Genomic DNA, 16,386 nt, shown 5'->3' with positions numbered 1-16,386 from the left:
TTTGTGGATTCAATTTTGTGTTCTTGGACGTTAGTCTGGGGCGCCGTCTGCCATTAGGTGTGCTGGCCGCTCCCCCCGCCGATCTCTGCAAGGGATGTGAGGACTGTAAAACTTCACCAGGGCCTCCATCGGCATATGAGTGAGTAGATAATGGCTGAATTTTCATTTTTGGGTGCACTATCCCTTTAATTGAATGCAAAGTCAAGGAAATGGCAAGTTGAAAATGACTCAACTTGAACGAAAAGTTTGTTCTAACAGGAAAGACTCTGGAGGAAGATAAGATAAGATAATCAATTAATTTTATTTATTTATAAGCCCAATATCACAAATAACAACTGCCTCCTTTTTTCAGACCACAGCGGGGAAATTTGCAACATTACAGCAGCAGAGGGAAACTGCAAACAGGAAGCATCAGTAGAAATAAACCACAAAGCTATATATAAATATGTATCGTTAAAAAAGAAAAACACGGGGCACTGTAACAAGTAAGCTGTGTGGGGCACCCCAGGTCCAAACCAGGATCCATCTTGCTGTAAGGCAACAGTGCTAACCACTGCAACACTGTGCCACCCCGCTGTTTGGGGTGAATCAACAAAAAGCAGTCAAACTGGTACGAATATCAGCAAATATTGGCTGCTGTACAGTGTTTGTTGTTGTTAATAAAACAGCCTTAGACTGATTGGTTTTAAATGATCCTAACTTATCCAACTGATGCTGCCTGTTTTCAAAGACTAATTTTCAACTCAATTATCTGCAGCTGTAGTCAGATATCAGCTCCACTAGGGCCACACGGAGGTGGATTTCAAACAAATGCACTTTGTGTTTTGTTTTTTTTTAAATTAAGTTTTAGTTTGTCTGTTTTGTCAATTTCTTTGTAATTTTCTTTGTATTTGTGACTCACTGAAACTTCCTAAACAGACCCACCAGTGGCCACTTATTACAGACTGATGCTGTGCGTCCAAACTTTGTTCACACAGAACTTTATTCTTAATTTCAGTGGAGATTCCAAAGTTTTTACACCAAATATGTCCGACTGAACTTTGGGGAATTATGTATAAAATCATGCACAATGCATCTAGAATATTTTCATTCAATCAAATGATTAAGTCGTAATAAACACGGTGGCCTGGGCAGAATATTTCATACAGTGTTAAACCAACAACAAACTTCAATAAAGAGCTGGAAAAAGCTGATACAAAAAAAGAACATATGTTATTCAACTATTGTCCTAACCCTAAAGCTACTTAAGATTAAAAAAAGATTAAAACTGAATGTTAGGGTTTCTTGCATTAAAAATGAATTTCCATCTTTTAATTGCTTGTTTGCAGGGGAAATGAGATTTTCATGTGTAACATTAATATTGTCTCCAATATTCTGTGACAGTAGGCTGACACATGGGGAATAAAATGTCCACAAGATATGAGTTTAAAAAGGAAATATCAAAAAATGCAAGTGTACAAATAAAAATCATACAAATTAGTAGTTTACAAAATATATTTTTAAGAGGTGAACACGACCACTAACAATAGTTTACTGCTGCAGAGCTGCTGTTCTTCTGAAGCTGAAATATATAAAATCTTTTTTCAGCTCGAACAGATTCAACAGGAAGATTAAACGAAGTCAGCAAAACCAGGCCTATTCACAGACTGCAGCTGTCAAGATGCTGTCAGACACTTAGCTGTGACTTTAAAGCTAAGATGATGATGATGATAATTATTATTAATATTGTTATTTTGTTTTTGCTAATTTTGCTGTCTATTAGACATATGCTGATTAATTTGTGATTAATGAATTAAAACAAAAGTACTAGGAAGGGTTACAAGCTTGTTGAGCCAAAAAAAGGAGTGGCATCTACCACATTGACCAAAGTGAATACCCAGAAATACAGAAAACAAAAAACATCTGCTGCTATACTGCAGCCGTCCTTCTGTACCCAGGAGGAAATCCACAAACTACCCACAGTGTACAAAGCATTTAGAATTAGCTCCGCTTTTACCAGCTGCAACTTCAAAGTGATGAACACATTCATGCATCAATCATTAAAATATAGTAACAAAGCATAGATCTTTCTGAAATGAACTTTTTTGCATAATGAGTACTTTTACTTTTGTTACTTTAAGTACATTTTGATGATAGTAGTTTTTGTACTTTGTTAAAATTTGACTGCAGGACTTTTTGAAGTATTTCTACACTGCAGTATTTCTACTTTTAAATGAGTACAAGCTCTAAGTTCTTCTTTCAGCATTTAGTGACTCTTAAACTCTGATCACCAAGTTTAACCACAGAAACCAACCACATGTTGGTGGACTGATACAAGACGTGATGAAACAGAGTCACTCATGAGAAACTGTTTCCCACCTGCTGCAAAGTTTAACTGACCGACTGTAAATGAATAAATAAAAGAAATAAAAAGAAAATTTAAACATCAATGAGAAAAGAGAGAATGATAAAAATAGAGTGAGTGTACTCACAGAGGAAGAAGAGGCAGATCAAAGTCTGATAGACGTTCATGTTTGAGGCTCTGATGGTTTAACACTGCCTCTCTTTCGTTTCAGAAACTTCTCACTTCTCTAAATGACTAAGTTCCTCCTCCAAACTCATCACACACAGTCTGACCTTTACTCTCCTTCCTTCCTTATTAGTTTTTTTTTTTTCGTCACAGCAGAGTCGATTACCTGGAAGTTTATGTATGAATGTATTTTTTTTTTTTCCCAATTAAAAGCAGTATAAATGTAATGTTTTTGTCTGCACTGCAAAAATCTCTCTTTTTTTTTTTTTTTACTTGATTCCAATATAAATGTATTTGATAATTATTTTTGATTTAAATTGGTGTATTTTCAGGACAGAATAAGGCAGCCTGCTGCAGTAGAATAAAGAGAAATTACACTTATTAAAACTAAAATTGACATTTTATTTTTATTTTATTTTAATTTAGCTATTTAATTTAATTTAATTTAATTCATTTTTTAATGTTCTTGGTGGTGCAGTGGTAACATGGTCCGCCTGATAGCAAGGGTTTAACCCTGCTGGCCAGCTGGGGCCCTTCTGTGTTGAGTTTTCATGTGTTCCCCAACACATCCTCACTCCGACCTCGTCACATATCGACGTTAGGTCATGGACTTTCCACGTCTACATACGACGTGCAAGGTACCCTGGGTATGTTGGTTGTTGACGTTCTGGGACACCGTGTCAAGTTCTGCCTGTTACATGCATTGTCTTCTTTCAAAATACCCTTCTGTTTTCACAGGAAATATAGCATTTACATACAGTCTCTTTCAAAATAAAAGCACTGCGTCAGTACAACACTGTGAATTGACTTTTTTTTCCTTCAACAATGAAAGCACATGGTTAGGTTTAGGAGAAGAGGAACAGGGTTTGGCTTTAGAATCTTACGGGACGCGAACAACGCTCTCTTGGGTGAAAGTCGGTGTTTGTTGGACCCATCCACCATCCCTCCTGCCCCAGTCGGACATTCGCCACCTTAACTTTTGTCCTTGTCCCACCGCGTTTCCCCTGATGCCGCCGGGCACCATAAAACTATAATGGCTACCAGCGAGGTGTCATGCCAACGTTGAAGGACGCCTTTTTTCATTGGTTTCTGACGCCCCAGTCACTGCCCAAGTGAGTCCGGGCTCGTTTTTTCCCTGTCAGCGTGGATTTTCTGTATAACTCTGGGAACCAGTGAAGTTGCAGTTACAGTTTTCATCAATCAATGCCCCCCCCCCCCCCCCCACAAGCACAGTTTCAAGGTGGACACCCAAGATGTGCAGAACATTATGATGTCACAGTTACATTGACCTTTGACCCTTTGGATATAAAATTTCATCACTTCATCATTATATCCTATCAGACATTTCTGTGAAGGTTTGTCATAAACAATGTATGAATTCTTGAGTTATGGCCAAAAACATGTTTTGTGAGGTCACAGTGACCTTGATCTTTGACCCCTAAATTCTAATCAGTTTATTCTTGAGTTCAAGTGGACGTTTGTGCGAAATACTAGGAAACTTGTTCAAGGCCTTCTTGAGATATTGCTTTTACAAGATTGAGACCGATGCAAGATCACAGTGACCTTGACCTTTGACCAACAAATTTTTATTAGTTCATTGTTAAGTGCAAGTGGACTTTAGTGCCGAATCTGAAGAAATGCCCTCAAGGCACTCTTGAGATATCACGTTTAGGAGAATGGGATAGATGGACAGACAAAAAACCCACCAACATAATGCCTCTGGTCACAGCTATTGTCGTTATGGAGGCAGAAAAATAAATATAGCCATCAAAACACTAAGTAAATCAGTTTCTTAAGCAAAGAAGAAAATGGTGGAAACACAAAGAGGTCAGAGAAATATTCTCCAAACGCTGGATGAGTTAAAGAAATGCTACAGATTAGATTGTGCAGGGAGAATATTTGTGGTCGATTTCATAGGGATACACACACATTTCACACCCAACGCATTAACGCTATAACACCAGAAATGAAATAATCACAATACTAAGATATTTGTTTGTTTTTGTGTCTTGTATTAATGTTCATTTTCTTGTGTGTTTTTTTTTGTTTAAAAAAAAAAACAAAGAAAAAATGGTCAATAAAAAATTGATCACAAAAAAACACTAAGATATTTGAAAAACTGGAAAAACACAACAGTGCAGCAGTGACGACTTGTGTCTGTCTCAACCTTCCATCAGCAGAGTGATCACACTAACAATGGCAACACTTTCACAGTCAGCAGTTTATTTCATTTCCACTGGGTGTCCACACCCTGCATGCTCACAAAAGGTGTGTGTCTGTGACAACCAATCACACCTGTTAAAAGAATGCATCACACCTAGCAACAGGGCCGACCACACCTCCTCCTCCTCCTCCTCCTTGCTCAGAGTTGCTCTGAGACATTTCCTAAATCACTCCTACGCTTATGAGCTCTCTAGGAGTGTTCTCAGAATGTCTGTGAATACGGCCCCTGATGTTTCAGTACCACTGCATCACCACCAGATGGTGCGTTTCAGTAAACCCAGAGATGTTTGGACGAGAGGAACCACTCTCAACTTTCTCACTCATTCATGTATTAATCATCCTGTTCATTTATTCATCTTTGGACTGGTGTATTACAGTAGAGAGGCTTTTAGTTTTGCAGTGAAGTGGAGAATTAAGTGATGTTTCAAGTCATAGCACTGCAACATTAACCTGTTTCAACCAGTGGTGGAACAAGCATTGAGATCTTTTACTCAACTAAGAGCAGTGTTATCACAGTATAAAAATACTCAATTTCACGTAAAAGTACTGCATTCAAAGTCTTATTTAAGTAAAAGTCCAGAGATGTTAGCATTAATGTTACATGTTGCTTTGTATTTTTATATTTATGTGTATTTTTGTCAAACAACACAAATTAATAGTTTTTTTTCTGGTTGAGTAAAATAAAATTAAAAATGTACTTAAAGTGTCAAAAGTGAAAGTTCTCACTATTCAAAAGAGAGTTATATATATTCTACAAATATTATTGGAATATTTTGTCGACGCATTTGTGTAGGCAGCATTTTAGCATACTGTTATGTAGTTTAATTCATAAGAATCCATAATATTCTTTAAAACCAATCAACAGGTAGGTAGGTGGTAGGTGGAGTCTGCACGTGTGGACAGAGGACAGTTTTCAAAGGGGACAATCTGATACTAAGAAAATAAAATGAAAATAAAGTAACAGCAACTTGACAACAGACCAGAAACACTGCAGCTGCCTGCCTGGAAATGTATTTTTGGGATGTGACGTGAGAGCAGAAGCAGAAGTAACAAAACGTTTGTGCGTGGGAGGGAAACAGAAGAAACTTTTATCTGTGTTTTGGTGAAAATATGGAACATACTAATTATACACACAGAGAAGTGGACTATGTTGGTGTGGTTTGAGAAGTTTCTATGAATATTTTGATACCTCTTTCCTCTGTGAACATTGGTACTATGTGAATTCATATCAGCAGCTCTGAATCCAAGACACTGGATGTTTTTATCAAAGTGGAACAAGTTCCAAGTTTAATATTCACCTCAACTTTGGCTTTGTTTTAATCTCTAACAACTCCTGGGGGGGAAAAACTGGTTCTTTAGCTGCTTAATGTTTCAGTGCCTTTCTGAAAAGTTCAGAGATTTTCAACTAGAAGTGTTTAGACGCTGTTCAAGAAAGCAGAACCGCTCTCTAGGCCAGTGGTCCCCAACTGGTCCAGCCACGGGGTCCAGATTTCTCCTCAGTCACTGGTTCAAGGACCACACAGTTTAATACATTCAGGGTTGTACTTGCATTTGGCTGTCTCTGTTAAGTAGCTGTTTGTTAGTCACTCACTCTACAGCAGGAAACAACACTTCAAAACCAAAGCTCTGTGCCTTTAAATTCACTGTACTTCAAAATAAAGTGTGTTTTTCACAAACTCATTCGCGAGTCACTTGCGGTCCACCTTTCGACCGCCACCCACCAGTTGGGAACCACTGTTCTCTTCACATAGGAACAACTGCAAAAAGATGTCGGAGCAATGACAATGCTAACATGCTGCTGAAAACACACTGGCACCCCCACTACGTAGAACGTCACATGATACGCCTCATGTGCCACCCCTAGCACTAACAGGATGTGTAGTGCTGCATGGTGTCAACAGAAGACCACAGACGGTTATGCTACTTTTACTAAAGCCTACTTTACACTACATGGTTCAAGTGACCCAATTCCAATTTTTTCCTCTCAAGTGGCACAGATCGGATCTGTAACATGAACGTGTAAACAGGAAAAAAACGCATGATATCGGATTTTGTCAGATCAGATTCAGGCCTCCTTCATATGTGGAAATATATCGGATATGAATCAGATATCTGCCAATAGGTCTGTAATCTAAACAGACAGATCGGATATTTCCTGGCAATCCACGTCGTCCATCATGAATAATGCGACGACAGCGCATTTTGATGACGTGCTCATGAGCGAGGGAAAGGAAGGAAAGCCGAATAAATCGCACGTTAATCAAAAACTATGAACCAAAAAAAGCACAATCCATCCCGAGTGAGACAAACTACTTGATCCCCGTCTCCAGTGTACCAACAGAGAACCTGCAGAACCGAATCAGCGAAAAAACACACCGACAGCCTCTCTACCTGAGCAGCTGAAGCTGCGGCTCACACCCTCGACACACAGACGGTGCTTCTGCTTGCAAGCCAAACGTGTGTGCAACTGTGAGAAATAAATATGTGAGGTGTACGCTGCTTTTCTATCTTTTTTTCTGTCAGCGACATACACTCCTAACACAGGACGGGTTGTTTTTATTGACTGAGTTGATTATTAAGCCATAGTGATGCGCGGATCGGCTCTGATAGCACTCGAATCAGCATGTACCTATCAATCATCCAGCCGCACCCGTCTGCAGCTGCACGGACATTTCCACCGCTCTGTGTAGGCTAAGTTACCTTTTAAATTATGTGGAGCAGCGCCAGCTTTCCAGGTGATTTATTCTTTAACGATTAACTTCAAATATTTAAAGTTAGTCCTTAAAATTGCTTTCAGTAATGTAAACATTTCCATGCGCACAGTAATGTCACTGTAGCAAATACCATGGGACATTTACACAGTGGTCAAGAGTGCTGGACTGGAAGTGTCGCACAAAAAAAACGGAAGCTGGCTGCGTTCTGTTTTGCCTCCGTGTCTCCGTGAAAAATAAGGTGAATAGAACATGTAAACAGCAGTCAGGAAAAATCGGATATAGGCAACAAATCGGAATTGGGCATCAAGACATGGTAGTGTAAAGGCAGCCTAAAAGATCTGTGCTTCTTCCACCTCTGCATTAAGTTAAAATCATGTGTGGACACCAAATAATTAAACTTAAGGATTTATAACCTGAAGAGACATTGTGCAGAGCTAAATCCAGGCAGAATCATTTTAAAAATTGTCTTTTAAATGATGGGATTGTGGGTCGTATAACTTGGGGTATTTCTCAAATTCAGCAACTAGTCTCTTCTCATCCATTCTTTGACACACACAGGAGACAACAGCTCTCTTTACAGTATATCTAAGGTGAGGAGAGGAGTCGAGCTGCCACGGGAGCAGGAGGAAGAGCTGGTATGGGACAGGGGTGGGTGTACTAGTACCAAAATACCAATACTACAGAAACTATGTGCGAACAGGACTGATATCAAAAAAGGATTGGTTTCTCTCTTCTTCGTCGTACCTATTTATATTTCAAGTGTAATACTGTTTAATACTTGTTTAATGTGACACATAATAACATTGGTGGTTTAATGAAAGAGGGAAAAAAAACACAAGAAAGAGAACTCAGAGCTGCAACTGGTTTAATCCAATCCAGACTCATAGACTGTGGTGACGCCTCTAAGCCAGCCTGTCACTCAAGCAGACCCACCTTTACATATGTGTGACTTTGGGCCTTTTTAAAATGCAAATAGGTGAGTTATATAAAAATTCACCTCCTGTACAGTTGTCGTGAACAGGGAAATTAGCTATAGAGACCAAAAACAGTTTTTGTGCCAGGCTGTAAACATGTTTATTTCTGCTGTAAAGTTGGGCATTTTAACATTGGGGGGTCTCAAGCCCCGTTTCCACTGAGCAGTACAGTACAGTTCATTACACTTTTTTTCTGTTTCCACTGTGAAAAGTTGTGGACGGTACCATTAGCCATGTTTCCATCAGCCTGTTTAGATGCGCATCTAAAAGTATCGCATCGGAAAATTATGATGGAAACGCCAAAATTCGAATTAAAATCCCCTGATTCACACAAACTAAAATACGCTCGCTTTGGCCGGGTTTTGGTTGATTCGAAAAAATGTTGATTCACAAAACGGGGGATGGAAACAGTTATGTTCGAATTAAGTCTGACGTAGCGCACCTCTCTCCATGGTGATATCCACACTCCGGGTCGGGAAGGTGGTAATGCATTTACAAGCTGGTTGCCAACCGCCAGAAAACGTAGAAGAAGAAGAATGCGAGACTTTTTTTTTTTGTTTCCGGTTCTGCGGAAAACTTGCGCGAGTTCGTAGTTTTCACCAAAGTCCGTACATTTAATGGAAACACACAGGATTCGTATTCTTTTAATGCGCATTTCCCAATGATTCAAATCACTTTTGGATGGAAACATAGCTAATGGAACCGTTCCGTACCGTCCCCATGTTTGGTGCCCTCTCTGTTGGGGTACCTAGCACACAGATCTGGTACTAAAAGGTGGAGCTGTGAACACTGCAGTCTGATTGGTCAGTAGAGGACGGTCACTCTGCTCAGGGCTGAGTTGTGTCTGGTTTTGAGGCTCATGTAACCACTGTTCATACTGTGGAGAGTTTTATTAGTAAACTGTAACTATAAAATGAAAGGATGTTTTGCTGCCTCTCACAGCAGCTGGAGTCTGAGAAAAAATAACTTCATTCACTGGGCCGACTGCCGGCAACTTTTAAGGTGGAAGTGGAGAGAGACTCTCACTGCAGCCTGTTCTATTTTGTTCTGAAAATGTCAGCGTGCAGCCTCATTCTGTGGACGATAAACGAGGTGCAAACTTCCATCTGTGTCACCGGTAATAAGGAAATACAGTGAGTGCTGGACAGAGCAGTGAGTGACAACAACCCCGCCCACATTTAAGAGGGCTGTCTGTGGTGGAAACACTAGGGTCTAGGTACCATGTCTGAAGGGTTACTGTTGGATCCAAAGGTACCATACTGAAAGTGTTGGTGGAAGCGGGATTTAAGGGGACTGACTGGCTTCTGAGGCCAGCCTCAAGTGGTCATTTCATGAACTGCGGTTTTTGGCACTTCTGCATTGGCTTCATTTTTCAGCCTCGAAGACTGCTTCTTGGTCACGGCGCAGCGTCAAGCTACTGCTGGTGTAGGGCTATACATAAAAAGTAACAGGGGCGCCTGTTTCTATAGGTGCCTTTGACCACTAGTGTGTTTTGGCCTTTAAGCATCTTGGGGCCTGTTGTTCGAAAGTAGAATTAACCAATCCAGGATAAGTGGAAAAGCGAGGCTGGACAAATTCCCATCCTGGCTTAATTGGTTGTTCGAACACCAAGCCAGGCTGAGGAGGCGCGGCTTTGTCAAGCCAGGTGTAACTTATTCAGGTGAGTGCGCGTCCACGGCTTTCTTAAATAGACCCCGAGATCGATCACAGATTCACCGATGCAGCAATGGAGAGGACGCGTGCCACATACGTCTCACCCAGTGAGCAGCGTCTCATCATGGACACTTATGAAGAGGTAAAACATATAATCACTAAGAAAGGCAGTGGCTCAGTCCATAGTGACCTGGGTTGGGAACCGGAGGGTCGCCTGTTCGAGTCCCCGTCCGGACCAAATATGGAGCGTGGACTGGTGGCTGGAGAGGGGCCAGTTCACCTCCTGGGCACTGCCTTGAGCAAGGCACCAAACCCCCCAACCGCTCGGGGCGCCTCACCAAGGGCAGCCCCATCACTCTGACATCTCTCCACTTCGTGCACGTATAGGTCCTGTTCGTGCATGTGTGTGTCTTTCGGACCTGTGTGTAATTGACAAGCAAGAGTGAAAACATTGAATTTCCCCTCAGGGGATCAATAAAGTAAATAAACTTAACTTAACTTAAACTTAAACTTAAACACTGCAGCGATAATAAAGCAGAGAGAGAGAGCGCGTGGCAAACAATTGCGGACCGACTGACAGAGAGAGAGAGCGCGTGGCAAACAATTGCGGACCGACTGAAAGCGTCTAAAAATATACACTTGCGGCGCAAATGAATCTGTCATAATTACAATTAAAGTGCCTTCCACAAATTAACAGTTGTACACTTCGCCTTAAAGGTGAGCAGTGGATATAATATTACTCGGGAACCAACTGCTGATTTCACACCAGCGGAAGAGCTCACCCTGGATCAGAACCGAGCAGGCCGATGATGGAGGACGGAGGGGGGGACAGCTACAGACTCTGTCCCACCCACAGAAACCGCCCTCTTCATACAAGGTACGTTATTCCAGTATACTGTACATGGAATCAACCATTTTATACATTCATTAATCAACCATTGGCGTTATGTGGACTGTCTGACTTTGGATTGTCTTGCAGTGTCAGGTGACACACTGACCCTTCTGGAGCCACCGGAAGATGATCCGGAGAGTGTTATTCATTAGAGCCATTTGCTTGACATGTCTTGCAAGTTTACATTAGGTCAGTACAAATTCTATTTAATGTGGCAGGGTGAAGGCACATCTGCAGCAGATGAGGAGGAGACACTTTCTCTGGACTCCAGAAGGTTTGAGGTAACCTGCCAGTCTTGTGGAGACAATTTAGTCCTTAATGTATAAGAAGTCAGTGATGTGGTGCTCATAGAGAATATATTTGTAACAGGACACAGATGAACAGCCTGACAGCCTGCCTGGAAATGTAGTGAATATTGCCTGAAGGACATCCACGGTGTCCACAATTGCTGTGCTAATAGATATGTGTTTTACAGAATTCACAAACTGTCAGACAGCTATATGCTACTCATCTGAGGAAGCAAATAGCCCTGGCAGATGTCAAGCTCCAGTGTGAGAAGAGAAAGCTGCAGGACATGGAGCTTGACAGACAAATTAAAAGGAAAAACCTTAAGGAAACTGGACTTGGAAATTAAGAAACTACAGAAAGAAGTAAGTGACTTTAATGCACATTGTAAGCATGACTGTGATGCAATGTATTAATCAATATTATTTCTCTCTTTCTCTCCACAGCTCAAAGCAGACAGTGACTGATTTTAGTATTTTTCATTTAAATAAAATGAGGTCAAAGGATATTGTTGTTTCATCTTCATGTTTTCATTCACTGATGTAAAGTACACTAGAGTTATTGGTCCAGTTAACTGGGAATATAATTTGGGAAGGTCACACAGTTATGATACCTATTAACCACTAATTGTGTTAATGCCAAATACACCTACTTGTATGTTTATTCCAACAATTAATCCTTTTATTGGTAAAGATATGTGCATGGCAAAGTATGCTTGGGCTATGACAAAAAGAATGTTTTAAATGTTAAATGTTTTTTTTTATTGTAGGCTTAATGCATTTTGTTCAAAAATGAGGCAAATACGTACATAAGAACATGAAATGACGGTAAAACACATTGATTTCCGATCGCAGTGACAGCTGACTGGACAGATAAGGCACCAGGCTAAACTAAGCCTGGTTGTTAGCCTGGTCGGGACCAGGCTAAGTGCACAGAATAAATCTCCATGGCAACATATGTGCCTCCGCTTTCGAACAACCGAATCAACGCTAAATTAAGCCAGGATAACCAACATATCCCGACTTACTGCCTTATCTAGTTTTCGAACAACAGGCCCTTGTTCACCATCGTATGTTTGCATTTACTTTTATTAGTAGCTAAAGAGCACTAAACACAAAGTGCAGTTGAGGCTGATGGGGATGTCACAAATTCTGTAATCAAAGTCGTTACAATTCATCCTCTGGCGACCATGAATGTCTGTCCAGTTGTTGAGATATTTCAGTCTCGACCTGTGTGGTGGACTGACCAACAAAACAATCCATAAAGCCACGGCTAAAAACTACAAGACAGACAGATTCTTACAGTGCACAGAAAAAAATCAGTGACTGCAAATATAGGAACAAACTGATATTACACATCCAGCCTTCACTGTCATCATTTTGCAAGAGGTGTATCTAAAACCACAGAAAGTGAGACAGGGAGAGGTCAAAAAGTTCAAATTAGAATTGCATGACATGTTAAACTGAGCAACATCCACTTCTTAAGTCATCACACAGACAGAGACAAGACGGAGTGAAGCAACTGAAGCAGTTCTCCTGCAGTTTAATGATTTTTCTTCATCAAGACTAAATTCAGAATGAATGTCCACCATGTTCTGTTCGTCTGCTTCTTATCAGGTGAGGACTGATCACCTGGTTGTTCATGCTGCAGCACACACACTGCTTTTAACATTTAGTGTGGATATTTGCACGCATGTTGAGTTGTTGGTTAGTCACATATTTATGTTGCGGTATTTTTGTACTTATGTTTTTACTTGTTTGCTGTAAATGTTTAAAAACTCTCACTCACTCACGCTTGGGTTGAGATAGAAAGTTAATAACCGCAGATATGAAACTTGTTTCACTCTATTTCCATCTTCAACAATCAAATTCAACTAAGTGTGAGTGGCCGAATTAAAAAATTCAAAGATTAAAACATCTACCACCACGTATTGATTTTTTATTTTTGGAGCTGGTGCGTTCATTAGGAGTGCTGCTGGAGTATACCATTCAGGTATTCATTGCTCCACACTCCACACAAAAAATAAAATCTGTTGAGCTGCGTCTTGGTGAGTAGTTGCGATTGTCTCTGAAGCGGATAAAGTAGTTGAACAGATATTTGGGGAACTCATTGTAAACAACTGTATGCGTAAATCAGCTGGATTTTGTGTGCCTCTTATTGACATTAGCCAATTAAGCTGTACGAAAAAGTTCCCAAACTAGTTAATGTGACACACTTTCTGGCTCCACTGACGTGTGTTGTGACCATAACAACTAATAACAATCAGCATTTTCTGTTAAACTAGTAAAATGATCACGGACAGACAGTTATTTGTTCTGTTTCGGGGTTTTAATCAAATCCTAAAGTTGATGTCTGAAATCCACAGATAATACATGAAATAAAACAAATCATTTTGATATCAAACTTAAGAAAGACAGCAACTTTTACTTCATATCATATCCTTCACAATAATACTGGATTCATTTTTAATATGATATGGGGATACTCGCAATATTTAGACTTGTTGGCAACAACAAACATGGCTGAAAGCGAAATATTTCCACAAAGAGGAGCAGCTTCAGTAGTGTGGAATAAACTGTGGCGTCCTGAATGTTTTATGAACAGCCCCGGACTTCAGCAGCACAGCGTCTCTCCCTCTCCTCTCTCGCCCCATATCATAGTGATTTTGTCATAAACCTTTGGTAATGTAAACATATGTGATGCTCGCGACTTGATAAAAGACTCCATATATGTGAATGTGTGATAGTTGTGGTATCATAACAGCCTGTCACAGGTTACAGCCTGATGATCAGAGGAGAAATGGCAGAGCATAAAGGTCCAGGTGGAAAAAAAGAACAGCTCAATCATTTAGGATTTTACTAAAAGAAGGAGATCACCTGTTGATTTATATATAGAGATCCCAGGAGACATTTTTTGTATTTGGGAGCTGTTTAAATGTATAATTTGTGGCAGATTTTATTTCGTTGAACTATTAATATTGTAGCAGAATCTGAATCTCACTCTGAGTTACTGTTGTTGTTCACAAACTAAAGAAATATTTTACTGAATATTTCAAGGCAAACTAATTCTTCACATCGTCAAGAATATCGTTAGCGCAAAATTACCCTAAAATATTGTGACATTATTTTAGGACCATATCGCCCACCCCTACTCCCAAGTATGGGTCAAGCTCAGAAAACTCCAGCCCTGCGTTCCAAATTGCATACTTATACTATATACTTTTAGTATGTACTGCAGCTGCCCTTAAAAAGTATAAGTTTTCATAAGTTTAAGTTTATTTACTTTATTAATCCCCCTGAGGAGAAATTCAATGTTTTCACTCTTGCTTGTCAATTACACACAGGTCCGAAAGACACACACATGCACAAACAGGACCTATACATGCACAAAGTGGAGAGATGTCAGAGTGAGGGGGCTGCCCTTTGGTCAGGCGCCCCGAGCGGTTGGGGGGTTCAGTGCCTTGCTCAAGGGCACCTCGGCAGTGCCCAGGAGGTGAACTGGCCCCTCTCCAGCCACCAGTCCACGCTCCATATTTTGGTCCGGACAGGGACTCGAACAGGCGACCCTCCGGTTCCAAACTCAAGTCCCTATGGACTGAGCTACTGCATGTAGTGTAGTATGCAGTATGCAGTATGCATACTATTGGGACACACTACATCTCCCATCACATCGCTCCCTGAACTCCGACCCTCTTGCTCACTTCTGCCGCCGTCCGTAGCACCACATTTGAATATTTTGTTTTGTTGTACTTCGGAGATGCAGCAAATCTCCTCTCATCGAGCTCGCCAGAGTCGTGCATACCGTCGGAGGTGCCGGAGAGCTCTGGTGCTGTTATGTTGTAATGTATGTTGTTGTTTCTAATAAACTGACGTGTTCACGTAAACAGTCCCAAGCCTATTATTAGTGACCTGTCTATTGAACTAGTCACCAGTAGGCATATTAACCCCCTTCACACACAGCTCTCTGTTGCTGGCAGATGTTTGTTGTTAAATATATTTACAGCTATGCAGCTGCTGGCACTATATTCTGTCTGCACGTGAAGCAGCCTTACATTCACATTACTTTTATTTGTAGTGTAACATACTTGCACATTCTTACTACATTACTTAATATGTATTTGACTTTTACTATTTATATATTTACTAGTCTATACTGCTCATACCTGGCCCATAGTGTATTCATATTTAGTCATATTCATTCATTATTTATACCACACTTACACCACTGCCTATACTGGTAGAATCTTCTATATTGTAGTCATAGTTGAACCCTAACATTGATTATACTATAATCACAATAAAGTTGAATGTTGTAACCGTGTTCTTGCAAAACTGTATGATATGTGACAGTATATAATCAGATCATTGCAGTCCTAATATGTAGTGTCTTAGTATCTCAAATTAAATAAACCATGTATGAAAGGAAGTGTGGGCGTTGGTTGTACACGCAGCTCAGTCAGTGTGACGTAACTTCCGCTGCGCAAAGGATTGTGGGTCAGAATGGCCAAAGAAGCATGCTGACATGCATACTGCGAAATATGACCGGATGTAGTAGAACATCCTGGTACTTTTGGCATACTGCATCTGACATACTATGTATTGGGACACACTAATTCTTTTTCTGGCATACTAAATAGTATGGTAGTATGGGTATTGGAACGCAGGGCAGGTCCTGCATTTCCCATGATGCAGTGCTCCTTCATTAAGACTTCTCTTGACCAATCACCTCATAAAACACAGTTTCCTAGAACACAGCGTGCTCCTTGATAACTCTGATGTCAAACATAAAAAAAACAAAGAAACTTTTACTACTTTTTTTTTTTTTTTTTTCCACTAGATTTATGTTAACTTGCATCCACACCAAACTCGGCTCATTCTACACTCTTATTCTTTATCATCACCAAACAAACAGACCTCTCTGCATGTGAAGTTAGTTTGTTAGTGTCCTCTGCTGGACATTTAAGAACAAGCATGGAGATCATTTAGTTAAAACCCTTTCTTGAATTTCCCCTCAGGGGGATTAATAAAGTAAATAAACTTAACTTAAACTTAAAACTCTTTGTGCTAACAACAATTTTTCAAGTGTTAAATAGGCTATCCCACTCTGCTCATATCTTAAGAACAGGTCTTTCTAAAA

The 16,386-nt window shown here is 40.3% G+C and overlaps 1 protein-coding gene and 1 long non-coding RNA gene across 2 annotated transcripts in view; one reads left to right on the top strand and one right to left on the bottom strand.

Annotated features, from left to right (window-relative positions):
* Positions 1–2,586, bottom strand: part of LOC126402360 (uncharacterized) — a 10,797-nt gene extending 8,211 nt beyond the window's left edge. Inside the window, exon 1 of the mRNA XM_050064261.1 lies at positions 2,472–2,586. Coding sequence (XP_049920218.1) covers positions 2,472–2,511 — 40 coding nt within the window. The 5' untranslated portion in view covers positions 2,512–2,586. The remainder of the gene's footprint in view (positions 1–2,471) is intronic.
* Positions 2,587–10,893: 8,307 nt separating this feature from the next.
* LOC126403173 (uncharacterized) lies at positions 10,894–11,738 on the top strand. Its single transcript, XR_007571294.1, has 3 exons — positions 10,894–10,950; positions 11,335–11,373; positions 11,441–11,738. It is a non-coding gene; the product is annotated as an uncharacterized LOC126403173 (long non-coding RNA).
* Positions 11,739–16,386: the final 4,648 nt, after the last annotated feature.

Source organism: Epinephelus moara, chromosome 16 (genome assembly GCF_006386435.1).
Source record: "Epinephelus moara isolate mb chromosome 16, YSFRI_EMoa_1.0, whole genome shotgun sequence".
Lineage (NCBI taxonomy): Eukaryota > Metazoa > Chordata > Actinopteri > Perciformes > Serranidae > Epinephelus > Epinephelus moara.
This window is presented reverse-complemented; position numbering and strand designations above follow the sequence as displayed.